The following is an 18641-nucleotide window of genomic DNA, read 5'->3' as shown; positions in this document are numbered from 1 at the left end:
GCCCAGCCCTCCTCCCCTGTTCACTGCGCGAGGGCACCTTGTTCCACCCTCTGTCCTTCAGCAGGAGAAACCAAGCGGCACAGTTTGTTCAGGAGCAGCTTGGGGAAGGTGTGTGTCAGGAGACAGAGTTGAACTTACATAGGTAGCCCATCACTGCAGCTATGGTACCGAAGACCAATACCGTCCCACCAATGCACATCCATATCATCTTTAAACGTTGCGGTGTCATGCCAGCATGTTCTGGTGCTGGAGGTGGTGCTGCCGCCGCCGGCTTTGCTGGTGCTGGTGGTTTCTTGGGGGCCATGGCTGCAATGGCAAGAAGGAAGAAAGACCCATGAAGACAACAAATCGAGGGGAAAGTTCATCATCAGGCCCCCTGCCTTTTGCCTATTCAGGGATTTGGGTGCTGCACTCAGGACACAATAGGCAGAGGGACCCCCTAGCATTTGGTGGTAGCTGAGCGACAGGCAGTCACACCTGCGATTCATGGCTGATAAAAGGTAAAGGTACCCCTGCCCGTACGGGCCAGTCTTGACAGACTCTAGGGTTGTGCGTCCATCTCACTCAAGAGGCCGGGGGCCAGCGCTGTCCGGAGACACTTCCGGGTCACGTGGCCAGCGTGACATCGCTGCTCTGGCGAGCCAGAGCCGCACACGGAAACGCCGTTTACCTTCCCGCTAGTAAGCGGTCCCTATTTATCTACTTGCACCTGGGGGTGCTTTCGAACTGCTAGGTTGGCAGGCGCTGGGACCGAGCAACGGGAGCGCACCCCGCCGCGGGGATTTGAACCGCCGAGCTTTCGATCGGCAAGCCCTAGGCGCTGAGGCTTTTACCCACAGCGCCACCCGCGTCCCTATGGCTGATACTGCATTTCAAATTCAGACAAATCTGTTGCGATGCAATGGAGACCACAGGGGTCTCAAAGGAGGCAAATCTTGGGTGGGGCTCAGAATCATCTGGAGAAGGTGGGAAAGGAGGGGCAGTTGCCTAACAGATTTTAACTGTTCTTTTAAGTTCTCAAATAATGACATTCACTGCGGAAAGGGAACAGTTTAAGCTCCAGTAATGGGGTAAAGGTAAAGGTGCCCCTGCCCGTCAGGTCCAGTCGCGGACGACTCTGGGGTTGCATGCTCATCTCTTTCTATAAGCCAAGGGAGCCGGCGTTTGTCTGCAGACAGCTTCCGGGTCATGTGGCCAGCATGACTAAGCCACTTCTGGCCAACCAGAGCAGCGCACGGAAACGCCGTTTACCTTCCCGCCGGAGCGGTACCTATTTATCCACTTGCACTTTGACGTGCTTTCGAACTGCTAGGTTGGCAGGAGCAGGGACCGAGCAATGGGATCTCACCCCATCACGGGGATTTGAACTGCCAACCTTCCAATCGGCAAGCCCTAGGCTCAGTGGTTTACACCACAGCACCACCCGCGTCCCTCCAGTAATGGAGAGCTGAGGTTAAAAAAAATCAGGGATTGCCTAAATTAGGGTTGCCATATTTCAAAAAGTGAACATCCGTACACAAAGGTTGTTGAGCTTTTTGGGCAAAATTGACACCCCCACCCCAAAAAAGAGAGAGGTTTCTGAGCTATTTTTAAAGGAAAATAGTCGAAAACAACACTAGTGACATAGGTTGCCATATGATCAGATTTTCCCGGACATTTTTTTTGCGATTCTTTGCCCGGACATTGCTTCCGACTGCGGTATTCCGGCTATGTCCGGAAAATTCTGGATGGATGGCAACCCTGGCATAAGAAAATCTTCCCAACATTGGATAATCTGCTGTAGTGTCAAGGCAACTACTGTACCTTCTGCTTGTGGTTCACTTGAGGATTCCCTTCCAGATTATCTGTCAAGGATTTCCCTTGCTCTTCTTCCGAGTCTGATTCTCTTGAACCCTACGCTATTTCTGCTCTATATTTCCCATGGATTCTTATGCCTCCCTCCCACGGTCTTATACTCGCTTCCTTTGTCCTCCCAGGATGGTGCAAGCAGCAGCCCTGTGACACAAGCCTCTTGCTGATTGGCTGCCTGCCCTGCCCTGCCACCATTCACCATCACAAGCACACCTGTGGCTGAAAGGTAAGGCAGATTGTGATGGCGCTGGGCCTGTGAGGCAGCAGTCTTTGGCATCTAAGTAGGTGAAGGTACCAGGAAACTCCTCATCAACTTTCTGACCCCAGCTGTGACCCTCCGACTTGTGTTCAACTTGTGGTCCACCAAGACCCCTAGATCCTTTTCACACACACTGCTAGTAAGCCAGGTGTCCCTGAATGCCACTTCCAGCCTTGTGCCAAGTGAAATCCCAGAATGATGATGATGATAATAATAATAATAATAATAATAATAATAATAATAATAATAATAATATTTTAAATAAATTTTTATTAAATTTTCTTTTACTCAACACAATTAATCAACAAAATCAAATTTTCTTTTACTCAACACAATTAATCAACACAATCCTGTTCTCAAATTTCCAGTTTTTGTACTTCCACCAGCTCCTCCACCAATCATCCATATTTTCTATTCATAATGCATTTTCCATTTCTTATATTGCCAGTTAATACTAACTTACCGTCTCAGGGTTTTTTTTTGCAATACATCTTTAACAGTCACAAAGCCTCTTTAAAACCGACTAATGTTGTCTGTGCATCACATATATTTTTCAGATAATCCGTAAACTTTCCCCAGTCCTCGATGAATTTGTGATCCTTTTGATATCTAATTTTCCCAGTCATTTTGTCCAGTTCTGCATAATCCATAAGTTTCATTCTCCACTCTTCGAGTGCCGGTAGTTCCTCTTGTTTCCATTTTTGGGTCATTAATATTCTTGCTGCTGTTACTGCATATTGAAAGAGTTTATAGTCCCTTCTATTAATCTCTCTTCCTGTTATTCCTAACAAAAAGGCTTCTGGTTTCTTTACAAATTATTATTATTATTAATACCCTGCCCATCTGGCTGGGTTTCCACAGCCACTCTGGGCGGCTTCCAACCGAATATTAAAAACAATACGGCAAAGTTGCAAAGTCACTGTGTTTTTAACCACAAAGCCCACAAGCCTCTCTCTGGCAGCATGACAGTTGTGAGTCGAGGACCCGCCAACCACTTGAGGATAAGAAAGACACAAGGACGCAGTATATTAGGTTAATAGGCTAAAAAAAGGCCACAACTTTATTGATTACAGCATGTGAGTGATATTGCCTTAGGCATTGGATAAAACAACAGAGCTTGACTCCACCCCCTCAGGAAGGGGTGAGTCTATCGGGTTAACCACCAGTAGAAGGAGCCTGTTGATGCAAATACAACAAGGGCGTTGGACAGGATCCACAAACCACCGGATTCCTTTAACGGAATACCCAAAAAGTGGAGGGGTAGGGGATGGCCACATCCTGCCCTCCAATACACAAACATATTCCAATGCCTAACCGCCAATACCCAAAAAGTTGTGACGATTTGCTACAAGGTAGGCGAAAAGCCAGGACGCGGGTGGCGCTGTGGGTTAAACCACAGAGCCTAGGTCTTGCCGATCAGAAGGTCGGCAGTCCGAATCCCCACGACAGGGTGAGCTCCCGTTGTTCGGTCCCTGCTCCTGCCAACCTAGCAGTTCGAAAACGTCAAAGTGCAAGTAAATAAATAGGTACCGCTCCAGTGGGAAGGTAAACGGCGTTTCCGTGCACTGCTCTGGTTCGCCAGAAGCGGCTTAGTCATGCTGGCCACAAGACCCGGAAGCTGTACGCCGGCTCCCTCGGCCAGTAAAGAGAGATGAGCGCCGCAACCCCAGAGTCGGCCACGACTGGACCTAATGGTCAGGGGTCCCTTTACCTTTACCTTTTAGGCGAAAAACCAAGTGGCCAGTACCAATTTGCCAGTTCCTACCAGGCCCCTTGGACAACCAAGGCGACCAACCGCAGGTCCATGGCAAGGTCAAAAACATAGCAATGAACTAAAGGGAGGGTGCGTGCGTGATCCAACGAAAACCAGCAGCATAATGAGAGGGCAGTGCTGCCGTGGCCGCATTTGAGCAGCTAAACCCCGCCCCCAAGCCTCTGCCCGATTGGTTGGCTGCCAGGGGGCGTGGCAGCTGGGACAGCTGAGCAGGAGGCCGGAACGAAAGGCTTAATAGAAAGGCGTTTGTCTTAGAGGGAACAGCTAGAGAAGAACAGGCAAGGCTGGTGGCATCGAGAGAAGGATGGCGCAAGAGATCATCTATGCGAATACAACGAAGTTTGAAGTCGGTGGTAAGGGCACACTTTAATGACAGGCTCCCTTCCCTTTTAAGAAATGTCTCACATTTTGAATCGGGGCTTGGTCTGGGGGAGCAAAGGCATTACAGCAGCGGATTAGATAGTTTCATGGAGAAGAAGGCTATCAATGGCTTCTAACCACAATTGCATCCCCTCCAGCGTTTCTCCAGTGAAAATAAGGACATTCATTGCTATTTTTCTAAGGGAAACGGGGCTGGAACTCATGAACACCTCTGTCATTCTCTTTGAATGGCAATGGTGCCCATCTGAGAGGTGCCGGAACTCAGTTCCAGCGAGTTCCAGCTGGGGGGGAAATCCTTGGGGACATCCTATTCCATGCCCTCCAACATTTCTCCGATGAAAATAGGGACGTCCTAGGGGGCGCGGGTGGTGCTTTGGGTTAAACCACAGAGCCTAGGACTTGCCGGTCAGAAGGTCGGCGGTTCAAATCCCCACGACGGGGTGAGCTCCCGTTGCTCAATCCCTGCTCCTGCCAACCTAGCAGTTCGAAAGCATGTCAAGTGCAAGTAGATAAATAGGTACCGCTCCAGCGGGAAGGTAAACGGTGTTTCCGTGCGCTGCTCTGGTTTCCCAGAAGTCATGCTGGCCACATGACCCAGAAGCTGTACGCCAGCTCCCTCGGCCAATAAAGCGAGATGAGCGCTGCAACCCCAGAGTTGGACACAACTGGACCTTATGCTCAGGGGTCCCTTTACCTTTTTTTAGGGAAAAGCAGGGCATTCTGGGATCAAATCAGAAATGTGGAAGGCTTCTGTAAATCTGACATGGTCCCTGGAAAATAGGGACACTTGGAGGGTCTGCAATGGCTATGTTATCACTGCGCTCTGGGGTGCAGTAGTGCTTCTGAATAGCACCAGTTTCTGGGGAGTGTTGCTGTTGCACCCAGGTCCCTTTGGGGCATCGTGAGACCAGGATGAATGGGAGCCCTCTGGCCTGATCCAGCAGGAATTGTAATGCACCTTTGTCCAAAGTGAATATCAAAGTGGGGGATATTGGGGGGGAGGTCTGTCTGCTCCTCTTTGCCCCTTGCAGTGTTTGAAATTCCCCAGGCACCAGAATATCAGAAGACCCTGCTGGATCAGGCCATCCATCTGGTAAATTTGTGGGGAGTGTCTTTCCTTGTGGAGGACAATTGCCTTACCTGAGCAATTGCTCTTACCTGTGGCAACGCAATCCTGAGAGCCAGTCCTGGGTCCGGTGATAGGAATGTAAGGCGTCGTTAGGTCAATTGCCGGTGCCCGATGCGAAGTCTGGTGCAAGGCATCTTTTGCAAGAATGGGCTTGTCAACATCCTGCTTCCTCTCTGCTTATCAGTGCCCCAGAGTCCACAGTGGTTTCCTGTTGTGTGAAGGTTGAATTTAATCCATAATATGGGGCTGGGGGTGAGGTGGGGGACCAAACACACACCTACGGTCCTCCTGCGGGATGCAGTTGCTGGACTCTCATCCTCCTCTGCAAAGATGGCCAGAAACGATGGGGTGGAACTCAACATCTGCAATAAAGCTCTTGTGAAACTGCAGAGCTTGCAGAGTTTCACAGATGAAAATAAATAAGCTCTTAAGAAACATCCCTCCCGCCTGATTCCCACACCAACTCGTGTACCCCACCCAAACCAGGCATCAAGCGAGACACACTGCAGAACACACCTGCAAATGGACTAGAGACAAAATGTAAAAAATAAGACATTTATATTATGTTATATTTTTGACATTTTTTGTCTTTGGGAAGTTCTATATAATTGACTGCATAGTTGCGTGATCTGTGTTTCTTTATCTCTCTGTATTCCTTTGTGTTGTGTTTTCCAAAGGGACCAGAGATGGGGGTTTTTTCTTTCTTTTTTAGTGGGGAATTTATTATTTGTTTCTATTCAAAAGTATATACTTATAGACTGCCGATTTGCATAGCGTATGAACCTAAAAGCAGAATGAAGTGCAGTCCCACAATGGACCAGAGCAACTCCATCTCAAACGCATCTCATAAGAGCACATAAGGAGAGCCCTGCAGGATCAGGCCCAAGGGGGGTGTCCCCCCCCCCTCAGCCTAGCATCCTGTCCTCACAGCAGTCAAGCAGCTGCCCGTGGGAAACATGCAGGCAGGATCTGAGCCCAAGAACACTCTTCCCTCCTTTCACTTCTCATATTGTTTTGGGAAGTGTGAATTAGATGGGGGGGGGGGGATTGGCTTTAAATGTGAACTAGAATCATAGTACAGTATCATAGAATTATGAGTGCCTGGAGGCAGTTGGAGGATGGATGGCGGCTAACAGATTGAGGTTGGACCCTGACAAGACAGAAGTACTGTTTCTGGGGGACAGGAGGTGGGCAGGTATGGAGGATTCCCTGGTCCTGAATGGGTAACTGTGCCCCTGAAGGACCAGGTGCGCAGCCTGGGAGTCATTTTGGACTCACAGCTGTCCATGGAGGTGCAGATCCATTCTGTGTCCAGGGCAGCTGTCTCCCAGCTCCATCTGGTATGCAGGATGAGACCCTCCCTGGCCACGGACTGTCTCACCAGAGTGGTGCATGCTCTAGTTATCTCCCGCTTGGACTACTGCAATGCACTCTACATGGGGCTACCTTTGAAGGTGACCCGGAAACTACAACTAATCCAGAATGCGGCAGCTAGACTGGGGACTGGGAGCGGCCTCCGAGACCACATAACACTTGTCCTGTAAGACCTGCTTTGGCTCCCAGTATGTTTCCGAGCACAATTCAAAGTGTTGGTGCTGACCTTTAAAGCCCTAAATGGCCTCAGTCCAGCATACCTGAAGGAGCGTCTCCACCCCCATCGTTCTGCCCTGACACTGAGGTCCAGCTCCGAGGGCCTTCTGGCGGTTCCCTCCCTGCGAGAAGTGAGGTTACAGGGAACCAGGCAGAGGGCCTTCTCGGTGGTGGCGCCCGCCCTGTGGAACACCCTCCCAGCAGATGCCAAAGAGATAAACAACTACCTGGCATTTAGAAGACATCTGAAGGCAGCCCTGTTCAGGGAAGTTTTTAATGTGTGACATTTTAATGTATTTTTAATCTTTGTTGGAAGCCACCCAGAGTGGCTGGGGAAACCCAGTCAGATGGGCAGAGTAGAAATAATAAATTATTATTATGGTTATTATTATTATTACTATTATTATTATTATAGAATTGTAGAGTTGGAAGGGACCCTGAGAGTCGTCTAGTCCAACCCCCTGCAATGGAGGAATCTCAACAAGACCATACATGGATTTCTCTCCCCGCCCCAATCCCTATTCTTCACTGGGGCACCACTCAGTGCTACTCAGCCCCTCAGGGTTTTTTTCCATTGAGTTTTATGTAAACTGCTTTGCTTGTTTTTAATGGTATGGTTCTAACCTGCACTGCCCGGGACCTGCTGATGGAGGGCAGGCAAGAAACAGTGCTGTCCAGGATTGTAAAGACTGCGGAGAGAATAATTGGGTGCACTCTTCCCACCTTGGATCAAATCTACGCTTCCAGGTGCCATAAGAAAGCTGCAGAGATAGTGCAGGATAGTGCGCACCCCGGAAATGATCTCTTTCAGCTTCTGCCTTCTGGAAGAAGGTAGAAGAATTTGAATTTGATATCCCGCTTTATCACGCCCCTTAAGGAGTCTCAAAGCGGCTAACATCTCCTTCCCCTTCCTCCCCCACAACAAACACTCTGTGAGGTGAGTGGGGCTGAGAGACTTGAAAGAAGTGTGACTGGCCCAAGGTCACCCAGCAGCTGCAGGTGGAGGAGCGGGGAAGCGAACCCAGGTCCCCAGATTACAAATCTATCGCTCTTAACTGCTACACCACACTGGCTCAGGGTTATAAAGACTAGGACTAGCCGCCTGAGAAGCGGTTTCTACCCAAATGCGATTTTGGTTTTAAACGCAGTGTAAGGAGTCTCTATGGGAGTATATTGTATTTAAAAATGGGGTATCAGAGTTTTTAGGGGGCTAACCAGGTTGGGATAGCTGGGATAGCAGGCTTGTTGGTTTTGAATGATTTATGTAGATTCCCCCCCCCAAAAAAAAAAAATTCGTTGTTCTGCATGGGGCAATGACAATAAAGAGTATTGTATCGTATCGTAAAACCTTACCTGCCTCAGTGGGGTCGTGGTCCCCTGGAGCCTCACGTTTAAGAGAAAGCAGGGGGTGGAATGAAATTTTAATCTTTCCCACCATCCTCTGCCTCCTTCAGCTTCCTCTCCATCTCGCAAGAGAGACATCTCCACCACCATCATTGTGACGCTCCTGACCCTGCTGCTGCTACTGCTGGCCACCTCCCTCATTGCAATGGCCCTTCTCTGTAAGTACAACTACGCGTTTCCACTGTGCCTGATCTCCAAGGCTCTGGCCCCTTATCCAGAACCTGACCATTGGTGCATCCAGCTGCATATTATCTGCGCTGGCTGACAGCAGCTGCCCAGGGTTTCAAGCACGGGTCTCTCTTTCTCTCAGCCCAACCTGGAGAGGCATGCAAAGCAAACGCCCTTCGTCGGTGAGAGCATCCTACTTTGATCTCAATTACATCTGTCCAGGCCCCAATGGGTGGCAAGAGTGCCTCTGAGGACGTGCAGAATGACACCACCATTTTGCTGCTTCGGGCGATCACACACAGGCTTCCATTAAGTAATAACAAATTTAAGGTCTTATATATATATATATATATATATATATATATATATATATATATATATATATATATATTTGCTTTCGTAGATTTTCACGGGTACAGGAATGCAGGTTTTGGTGTCCTCGGGTGTCTTCCCGTGTAAAAGTTGGGGTGTCTAGGCGACGTTTCGACGAGGTCTCACTCGTCATCTTCAGGCTGGTGCTTTCGGCTTCTTGTTACTGGAACAGAGCAGGATCTCAGTGTTTGAGTTCCTATAAATACTGTTGAGGGGTGTGGTGTATAGCCTCCAATGTTCTGGGCAGAGAGGAAGTTCCCAGGCTAGTGTGCCTTTTCTTCTTTTGTTCCTTAATTGCTTGAGGGATATCTTGAGTGATTTCTTGAGTGATATCCTGAGTACCACTTAGGTGGGTCATTAGGTGTGGATTAGTTGCTAAAGCCTTTGTGTCTTGACCTCTTGAACTTTGTGAAGAGTTTTTCTGAGAAGATGGCTGTACTGCATTTAGTTGTGCTCTGGCTTGGCTTCGTGTATAGGGGCGAGCTGTGGTTTTGTGGCCTGTGCCAGCCAGATCTGTGTAGGGATTGCAGGGGGGTGCAGCATCCGGAGGTGCCACCATGGTTTGGCTACTGGATGGTGTCTGTAATTTATCTGTGGAGAGGGTCTGGGTTTGGGTCTGGTGTGGTTGATTGGTGATGGCGTTCTGTGTGCCTCTGGATCTGGTGTCAGTTTTTGTGGGGAGGGCTAATTTCCAGATGTCTGGCAAGCGGGATGTGTCGTCACGCTTGTTCATGTTGTGAGGGTGTTTCTCTATCTCGATGGCTTCCATGATTATTCTCTTGTGGTGATGTTCCATGTTAGAGAGCAATTTGGAATCTGCAAAATTAATTTCGTGTCCTGTTTCTTTCATGTGTTGGAAAAGAGAGGAAGTTTTTTCTTCTTTTTTGACGGCATTCTTGTGTTCTGCGATACGTGCATTTATTCGTCTGTTTGTTTGTCCAATGTACGTGGCTGGGCAGACTTTGCAGGGTATTTCATAGACCCCTTGGTTTTCCAACTGGATTTTATCCTTGGGGTTTCTGAGGATATTGGCTATTTTTTGGTTGGCGCAAAAGGCTGTTTTGATATTGTGTTTATGGAGGATTTTGCTAATTTTATCTGTAGTGCCCTTGATATAAGGAAGGAGGGCCATGCCATTGTTTTCTTCTGTGTCTTGGTTTTTGGGGGGTGTTTCTTTTTGGATTAGCTTCGTAACCCTGTTTTGCTCATAAATGTACCAACCAAGCACGTACATAGATATGTGGACCACATGTCTGGAGCAGCACAGGAAGACCATCCTGAAACCATTTTGACTCCCAAACTGACCAAATGTTTTCTCTGCAAGGAGGGAGGGGGTGAGGGAACCTTCCCATTGTCTCAGGAATTGGGTAATCACCATCTCAAAGGAATGGCCAGACTACCATCTGATAAGGCATTATCAGATTACCTGCCAGACAGGAGATAAACAACGCACTCAGATATCTGTTGTAGACCGCCCTTTCTGTGATGTAGATATGATGTATCGGGAGGGGGGGTCTTGAGCTACACCCCTTCTGTGATCTATATATGATGTTTTTGGGGGTGGTCTTGGACTCCAGGGTGGGCAATTTAAAATGTCTATATAAAGGCAGGCACACCTTGGTTCTGGGTCCTCCTCCTTTCCTGCGTGTGAGGGAAGCACCCTGTTGCAACAGATCAATAAAGATCAGGCTTACGAGCTGCTTTGCTTCTCATAATAATAAAAATAATAATAATAATTTATTATTTATACCGTGCCCATCTGGCTGGGTTTCCCCAGCCACTCTGGGTGGCTTCCAACAAAATATTAAAATGCAATAGTCTGTCAAACATTAAAAGCTTCCCTAAACAGGGCTGCCTTCAGATGTCTTCTAAAAGTCTGATAGTTGTTGTTCTCTTTGACATCTGATGGGAGGGTGTTCCACAGGGCGGGTGCCACTACCGAGAAGGCCCTCTGCCTGGTTCCCTGTAACTTGACTTCTTGCAGGGAGGGAACCGCCAAAAGGCCCTCGGCGCTGGACCTCAGTGTCTGGGCTGAACGATGAGGGCGGAGACGCTCCTTCAGGTATACTGGACCGAGGCTGTTTAGGAGTTTCTCTGGTTGGCTTCTGTTATTGTCTCCTACCGATGGAGAACCTACAAAGGACTCTACAAGGGCTCTTGTGTCCCCCATAAGGGAATAAGGGCAGATTTTGTTTCCGACAATTAAAAGCTAAATGCTGGTCACTGCCCACCCCTGAAAATACCCCGCAAAAATGAGAGAACCAGAGCAAAGGTGAGGTTTTTCCAAGTGGGAGGGAAATTAGCCTTGAAACGCGATGGTGGGGAAGGAAGGGATTTTATCTAAATAGGGAAGAGTTGGCTGGCCTGCAGAAAATGCCACCAGCCCCTGGCTGCCTGGAAGACTAACAGAAGGAAATCTTGGAAGGGCCAAAGTGCCACTGGTATTCAAGAGGCATGCTCAGGGATGGGCTGTAACATCCCAGAATATACTGCAAGGCTCCCTAGATCAGGCATAGGCAAACTCTGGCAATCCAGATGTTTGGGACTACAATTCCCATCATCCCTGACCACTGGTCCTGTTAGCTAGGGATGATGGGAATTGTAGTCCCAAACATTTGGAGGGGCGGAGTTTGCCTATGCCTGCCCTAGATGTACATGGGAATTTGCAGGAGAACATGAATGATAGGTCCCTGCCCCATGGAGCTTACAATCTAGAATTTGGCAGGGCAGGTCGAAAACAGCAGGAAGGAGAGGCAAGGATACTCAAATGGATTGTGGGCCGACGCAGTTCCGTTTGTGCCTCTGCTGCAGTTGGGAGGAGAACAAAAAAAAGTTCTGACCCTGTTAAAAAGAAAAGGGGTAGCAGGGAGTTCTGAGCAAAACTCCAAACTCTGAAATCTGTTCAGCATTTTCAGATTTTTGGATTTCCTACTTTGCACGCCCCCTTCACACTTCTTGCCTTCGCTGGCACTTTTATTTGGAAGTTAATCCTGCATGTCTGCCATGTCAGGGCAGATAAAAGAAAGTCCTTCTTCATGCAGCGCACAGATAACCTGTGGAACTCCCTGCCACAGGAAAGAGTGATGGCCACCAATTTGGATGTGTTTTAAAAAGGATTATTAGACAAATAATTGTCTAATAATATTAGACAAACCACAAGAAGGGGGAGTGCTGCTCTTGTGTTCGAATCCTGGTTGTGGGTTTCCCACAGGTCGGCCATTGGCTCGATCCAGCATGCTCTTACGATGTTCATATGGTTTGTAGATTCCCAGAAAGAGAAGAAACTCCAGGAAATCGAAGGAGCGATGGAGAAGATCAGAACCTCCCTGTTTCTCAGCAATATCTCTCTTTCACCAGCGGAAGCATCTGAGAGTAAGTTGCAAAACCCAGAAATGAGGACAACCCTCAGAGTATGTGAGGATGGGAAGGGTTCCTATTTTTAATCATTTCCCTTCCTTTCCTCCAGATGATTTGTGCCCTTCGTCATTTAATTTGCATAATGAAAAGTGTTTGTCCTCACAGCCAAGCTAGGAAAGTACGGTAGGTTATTGTTGTGCCCTTTTTACAGCTGGGAAATTGAGGCTGTGATAATAGGCCACACAAACACTCTCCTCTCCTGTAGTTTCCAGCAACTGGAAGATTTTAAATACCTCCTTCAGGGATAGGGAACAAACTTTTTCTCTGATGAGAGTACCCTGTGCCTTTAAACAGAAACTCAACAGGTGCAGCTGCCCGAATCACTGCATCTCAGTGATTTTCTTAGCCAGAGAGAAGTTTATGAAAACGTTACTTTTTGTTAGAATTCCTGCTCCGTGATTGCAGTCATGAGATTGTTGTCTTTCACATGACGGTATATGTTTTGACTCCACAGAGTGGGAAGTGACGGAGACAGGATGTTTGTGTTACTGTGTTCTGTGAAGTGGGACTGTTGTCCTTTGTTCTTTCTCTCTTTGCTGTCTGATGCTAGAGAGAGAGGGAGCCATGTTGCAGTGCTCTGTGTGTGTTTATATGTAAATAAAGTAGATTAGCCAAAATGCTGAGTTGCTGAGGTCTGTTACACATGCTGCACAAACTCTGTGGATCCCTAAGTGTGCTGGTATCTGTTCGCATCGGTCGCTGTGATGTTCGGGCTGAAGAAAGCTTTGAAGCTCCTGAACGATCGACCAGGAGGGAGAGAACATGCCAGTCAGGCATGTGTCTCTGCCAGGGAGACACTCGAGTGTAGGACGAGCTCCTGACACTTTTCTCCTAGTCTCCCATTTCACAAAGCTCACTTTGGTCTGACACTACACCGAACTCTGCCCTTCCAGGTGTTCAGCTGCTCCAAAACATCTCTGAGGCTTTCTACAAGATCCAAACCCGCCTGGGGAATGTCAGTGCGTCAAAAACCGCTATCCAGAATCGTCACAGTAAGTAGGGGTCAAAATCAGTGACCAATCCCACCTTTCAAAATCTTCCAATCCCACCTTTCCTTCAAGGGGAGTCAGCATCCCAAACCATCTCCGGTTCTGGACATAAGCGGTGCCAACTTCTTAAATGCCTACTGCTCCTGTAATTGAAACATATTAGGAGGTGGCAATGTTGGTCCTTATTCAATTAAAGGACTTTGCCACATGATTTCTGCATATCACGATCCAGTTAAAGTTGCAAGGGCAAAACCAAGTCCCCACCCCAACTTGAGTTATGGCGATCCTCCTGGCCAGACCTGGGGCAACCACCTCCCAAGGAAGTCTGTTCCTCTGTTGAACAGCTCTTAACATCAGAAAGTTCTTTCTGATGTTTAGTCAGAATCTCCTTCTTGTATCCAGTACATTTCCGAGCACAATTCAAAGTGTTGGCGCTGACCTTTAAAGCCCTAAATGGCCTCGGTTCAGTATACCTGAAGGAGCGTCTCCATCCCCATCATTCTGCCCGGACACTGAGGTCCAGCTCCGAGGGCCTTCTGGCGGTTCCCTCATTGCGAGAAATGAGGTTACAGGGAACCAGACAGAGGGCCTTCTTGGTAGTGGTGCCTGCCCTGTGGAACGCCCTCCCATCAGATGTCAAGGAAATAAGCAGCTATCTTATCTTTAAAAGCCATCAAAGTGCAAGTAGATAAATAGGTACCACTCTGGCAGGAAGGTAAACGGCATTTCCATGCGCTGCTCTGGTTCGCCAGAAGCGGCTTAGTCCTGCTGGCCACATGACCCGGAAGCTGTGCGCCGGCTCCCTCGGCCAATAAAGCAAGATGAGCACCGCAACCCCAGAGTCGTCCGTGACTGGACCTAATGGTCAGGGGTCCCTTTACCCTTTACCTTTAAGGTATGTATGTTCAAATATTTCTCACTGTCCGATTTCCGTGACCATTCACCGAACTTTCCGGTCACACCTTGTACATGTAATGAACAAGTAAGAATGTTCAAGAACTGTGGTTTTTCACGCCTCTGCATGACAAGCTCCTTCTTGAACTGAATGGGGGGGAAGATGGCTATAAACGCAATACATAAATAATATTTATGCACACACACCATGCTTGAGCCCCCATCCCTTCTCTAGCACACATCCATTCCCTATTTTTAGACACCCATGCTACATCCTCGAACAGACGATGCTCAGATCCAACACCTCCAATCAGCCTTTCCTGCAGTTCAGGGTTCCTGAGACTCACTCCCTCTTTTTCTCCCAAAGGGGAACTCCTGGCATTGCTCTCCACAGGCTGGAAGTTTTACAACGGCAGCGTCTATTTCTTTTCCCAAAAGGCAAAGCCCTGGCAGGAAGCTGAGGACACCTGTAGAGCCCAGGGGGCACACCTGGTCTCCATCACGTCAAAGGAAGAGATGGTGAGCACACACACAGGGCCATCTTACCCATAGGCGCTAGGAGTGCGGGGTGTTAGTTTCTGTTTGCCACTGAGCAGCTGCTTAGAGTCAAAGGCTCTGTTTACATTCCAGAGACCTTCCAGGCTGTTGGAAGTCTCACGGAGGCAGGAGACGGATGTGATGTTTACTGGTTTCCTGTTCCTTTGTTGTTCAGTTGCTCTCTGCTTTCATAGAAAGAGGGTGTATTTTTCTTTGCTGTCTGTGTAGTAAGAAATAAAGCATAGCGATGTAGCCATAAATCTCATCACTTCCCTGTGCTGGAAACTCTGCTGAACGGGAATGTGCCTGAGGCCTCATCAAAGGCTCAGGTCATTAATTATTGGACGGAGGTGATTCCGAAGGACTCGGCCGGAGGAAGATGAGCTTTATCAGCTTGGCCGAGCGGAGATGCCGACACGGGGCACCTGGGCACCAGGCTGAGAGTCCGGGATCCAAGAGTTGAGTCCAGGGAAGAGCCTGTCCGTTGGTTGGAGTGCCGTGGTGGGCTCTTGTGCTGCAGGCGGCTCTGTGCCGTGAGTGTGGGGGTGACCAAACCAGCAAGTCGCTGAGGCAGCCAGCTGGCTCCGCCCTCCTACGCACCTGGGACTGGGCAACCTGGGGGAGGCGCCGAACGGATCTCTGCACCCCGGAGCCACATATGCTTAAGACAGCCCTGCACACACACTTCAAAACACCTGGATTTACCTGCTCACCTAACAAAAACACCAACACCTGGGCTGGCCCGAAACATTTTCCTGGCCCAAGCAGCCGCCTCAAGACTGCACTGCCACCTTCTTTGCTGGCCTCTGCTCCTGCACTTTTGCCAGCAACTTCGCCTGCCAATATTACCAGGCCAGTCCCCTTCCTAGGAAAAGCAGCTGCTGCTGCTCTCTGCACAGCAAGCAGCTGCTAGAGACACAAGGGTTTGTTTTCTTGGTCAGTTGGCATGCCTAGAGTTGAGGGTCCTTTGCACAGAAGGGGGTAGGCACAACTCGCTGATTCCTAAAGTCCCAGCTGGGTGGGGCTTACTTCTGAGTAAATGTGCACAGGATCAAGCTGCCCAGCTGCAAATCCAAAGGCCATTTGCTGCTGAGCCAGGATTTGAGAATGGTATCCCGTCCCTGAGCCTAGTTCTCTCCCTCTCTCTCTCTCTCTCTCTCTCTCTCTCTCTCTCTCTCTCTCTGCAACCTTGGACAAACTGTTTTGCAGGAATACCTTGTCAGGGAAGCCAGAAATCAGCACTTTTGGATTGGACTCTCTGACCAAAATACAGAAGGCGTTTGGACCTGGGTGGACGGCACAAAGTACAACGAAAAGCTTAGGTGGGTCTGATCAGCTCTTTAAAAAAGAAGAAAACACAGTGTGTGGCTTTCTGTATTCTTTCACTTCAGGTGCCCCTACAAAACAGACATTTTCATATAGTCCTCTCCTCCGTCCCAGGGGACCCCTGGAAAAGTGCCACTCTGTGATTTCCTAAAACAAAACAAATTCAGGAAGGATAATCCCTGACCAATAGGGATCTTTGAGTAATAGGGACCCTGACTAATAGGGACACATCATGCTCCTTCTTCTGGGATAGCTTGACCACCTTTGGTCGCACTCAGCTCTCACCTGTGGCTCCTAGAATGTGTTAGCATGCGACAGCGGCCACACCCCAGGAATGGCTTTGACTGGCCGGCTAAACAAGGAGAGGGGAGCTGATGGGTCTCCAGCCCTCAGTGAGTTAGGGACTTGCAAAGACAGGCTCTGGGAATTGAACGGACGAGACTAATAGTGGGTCCAACTGTCAAAAAGGCTATTTCTGCACATGCTGTAGAGCAGGGGTAGGCAAACTAAGGCCCAGGGGCCAAATCCGGCCCAATCGCCTTCTAAATCCAGCCCACGGATGGTCCTGGAATCAGCTTGTTTTTACATGAGCAGAATGTGTCCTTTTATTTAAAATGCATCTCTGGGTTATTTGTGGGGCATAGGAATTTGTTCATTTTTTTTTTTCAAATATAGCCTGGCTCCCCACAAGGTCTGAGGGACAGTGGACCAGCCCCCTGCTGTAGAGGGAAGTGAGGGGCAGATGGGGCTCATCCACCTGGGAAGGCAGCCCATCTAAGAGAAGGAAAACTCTGGTTCTAAACTTCTGGTGCCTTGTGGGACATGTTCCAGAGAAGAAAAGGCCAAGGAGTAAACTCTGCACAAATCTGAAGTGGAGTCCGTAAGATGGTTGGCTGGCGCCTTGCACCCCTCCTTCCAGCAAATGCTACAGCCAAGCGTTTGCCAAAAGTATTGCTGTGCTTTCCTTTGGACTCCATCAGCAGGGCCAAGAGAGGGGTCTTGTCGTCTGGGCAGCCCAGGACCTCCAGACACGCGGCCCAGGCTTGCATCCTGGGGGGGTCACTCTGGTGCTGCTAACATAGCGGTTTGACTTCAGCCGCAGAGGTGCACTCCGTTGTCTCTCAATACAGACAGAGGCCAACAAGGAATCTGTTGCTCTGCATGCATATAGGGACCCCTGACCATTAGGTCCAGTCGTGGCTGACTCTGGGGTTGCGGCGCTCATCTCGCTTTACTGGCCGAGGGAGCCGGCGTACAGCTTCCGGGTCATGTGGCCAGCAGGACTAAGCCGCTTCTGGCGAACCAGAGCAGCGCACGGAAATGCCGTTTACCTTCCCGCCAGAGTGGTACCTATTTATCTACTTCCACTTTGATGTGCTTTCGAACTGCTAGGTTGGCAGGAGCAGGGACCGAGCAACGGCAGCTCACCCCGTCGCGGGGATTCAAACCACCAACCTTCTGATCGGCAAGTCCTAGGCTCTGTGGTTTAACCCACAACGCCACCTGCGTCCCTAAGATATACCGTATTTTTTGTTCTATAAGACTCACTTTTTCCGTCCTAAAAAATAAGGGGAAATGTGTGTGCGCCTTGTGGAGCGAATGCAGGCTGCGCGGCTATCCCATAAGCCAGAACAGCAAGAGGGATTGCTGCTTTCGCTGCGCAGCGATCCCTCTTGCTGTTCTGGCTTCTGAGATTCAGAATATTTTTTTTTCTTGTTTTCCTCCTCCAAAAACGAGGTGCGTCTTGTGGTCTGGTGCGTCTTATAGAGCGAAAAATACGGTTTGGTTTTTTTTAAAAGCATGCCAGCTATATAATCACAGCCTCTCGCCTTCTTTTCCAGTTTCTGGGGACAAGGACAACCAGACAACTGGCATGGAGCACCACAACACGAGGAAGACTGTGTTCACTTCAAAACACACTGGAACGACGTCAGCTGCACGTACAACTATAAATGGTTCTGTGAGAAGGTCTTCTCCTGAGCAGATGCCCCACTGCCTTTCTGAGACAGGACTAAGGGGCCACCGAACCCAGTGTTCTGGATCCAGCAGAGGACAACCAAAGGTCTCCAGAAGCTCATAAGCAGCTGTCACTCCAGGAGAGGCCCAGCCCCATGACTGCCGGATTTTCTTAATCGATAGGAACACTGCAGGAAAACCCTCCACCCTCTTCCTCTCCCCCAATCCGTGTGTCAGAACTTTAAAGGCCTGGAGGAGGCAAGGCTTCCTTTGATGGACTTTTGCCAGACGGAAAAAGCAGGTCGAGCAATCAGTTTGAGAGTTGCCTTTGTACCAAAGTCCCAAACTTTTAGGGGCCATTGTGCCCCCTACCCCATAAAAAGGATTAGAATCATAGAATCATAGAGTTGGAATAGACCACAAGGGCCATGGAGTCCAACCCCCTGCCAAGCAGGAAACACCATCAGAGCACTCCTAACATATGGTTGTCAAGCCTCGGCTTAAAGACCTCCAAAGAAGGAGACTCCACCACACTCCTTGGCAGCAAATTCCACTGTTGAACAGCTCTTACTGTCAGGAAGTTCTTCCTAATGT

At 49.0% G+C, this 18641-nt stretch overlaps 2 protein-coding genes across 2 annotated transcripts in view; one reads left to right on the top strand and one right to left on the bottom strand.

Annotated features, from left to right (window-relative positions):
• The window catches only part of LOC114604621 (uncharacterized), a 17939-nt gene extending 11144 nt beyond the window's left edge, over window positions 1-6795 (bottom strand). Inside the window, exons 1-2 of the mRNA XM_077933708.1 lie at window positions 5424-6795; window positions 139-306 (exon numbers count right to left, since the gene is read on the bottom strand). Of these exons, the coding sequence (XP_077789834.1) occupies window positions 139-304 (166 nt within the window). The 5' untranslated portion in view covers window positions 305-306; window positions 5424-6795. The remainder of the gene's footprint in view (window positions 1-138; window positions 307-5423) is intronic.
• On the top strand, window positions 4115-18641 carry LOC114603774 (C-type lectin domain family 4 member F-like). The gene is made up of 7 exons (XM_077933710.1): window positions 4115-4237; window positions 8439-8546; window positions 12193-12300; window positions 13239-13337; window positions 14596-14747; window positions 15975-16087; window positions 17933-18641. Exons 1-7 carry the CDS (start codon window positions 4189-4191, stop codon window positions 18069-18071), a joined length of 768 nt encoding a protein of 255 aa, XP_077789836.1. The 5' UTR covers window positions 4115-4188; the 3' UTR covers window positions 18072-18641.

Source organism: Podarcis muralis, chromosome 9 (assembly GCF_964188315.1).
Source record: "Podarcis muralis chromosome 9, rPodMur119.hap1.1, whole genome shotgun sequence".
Taxonomy (NCBI): Eukaryota; Metazoa; Chordata; class Lepidosauria; order Squamata; family Lacertidae; genus Podarcis; species Podarcis muralis.
This window is presented reverse-complemented; position numbering and strand designations above follow the sequence as displayed.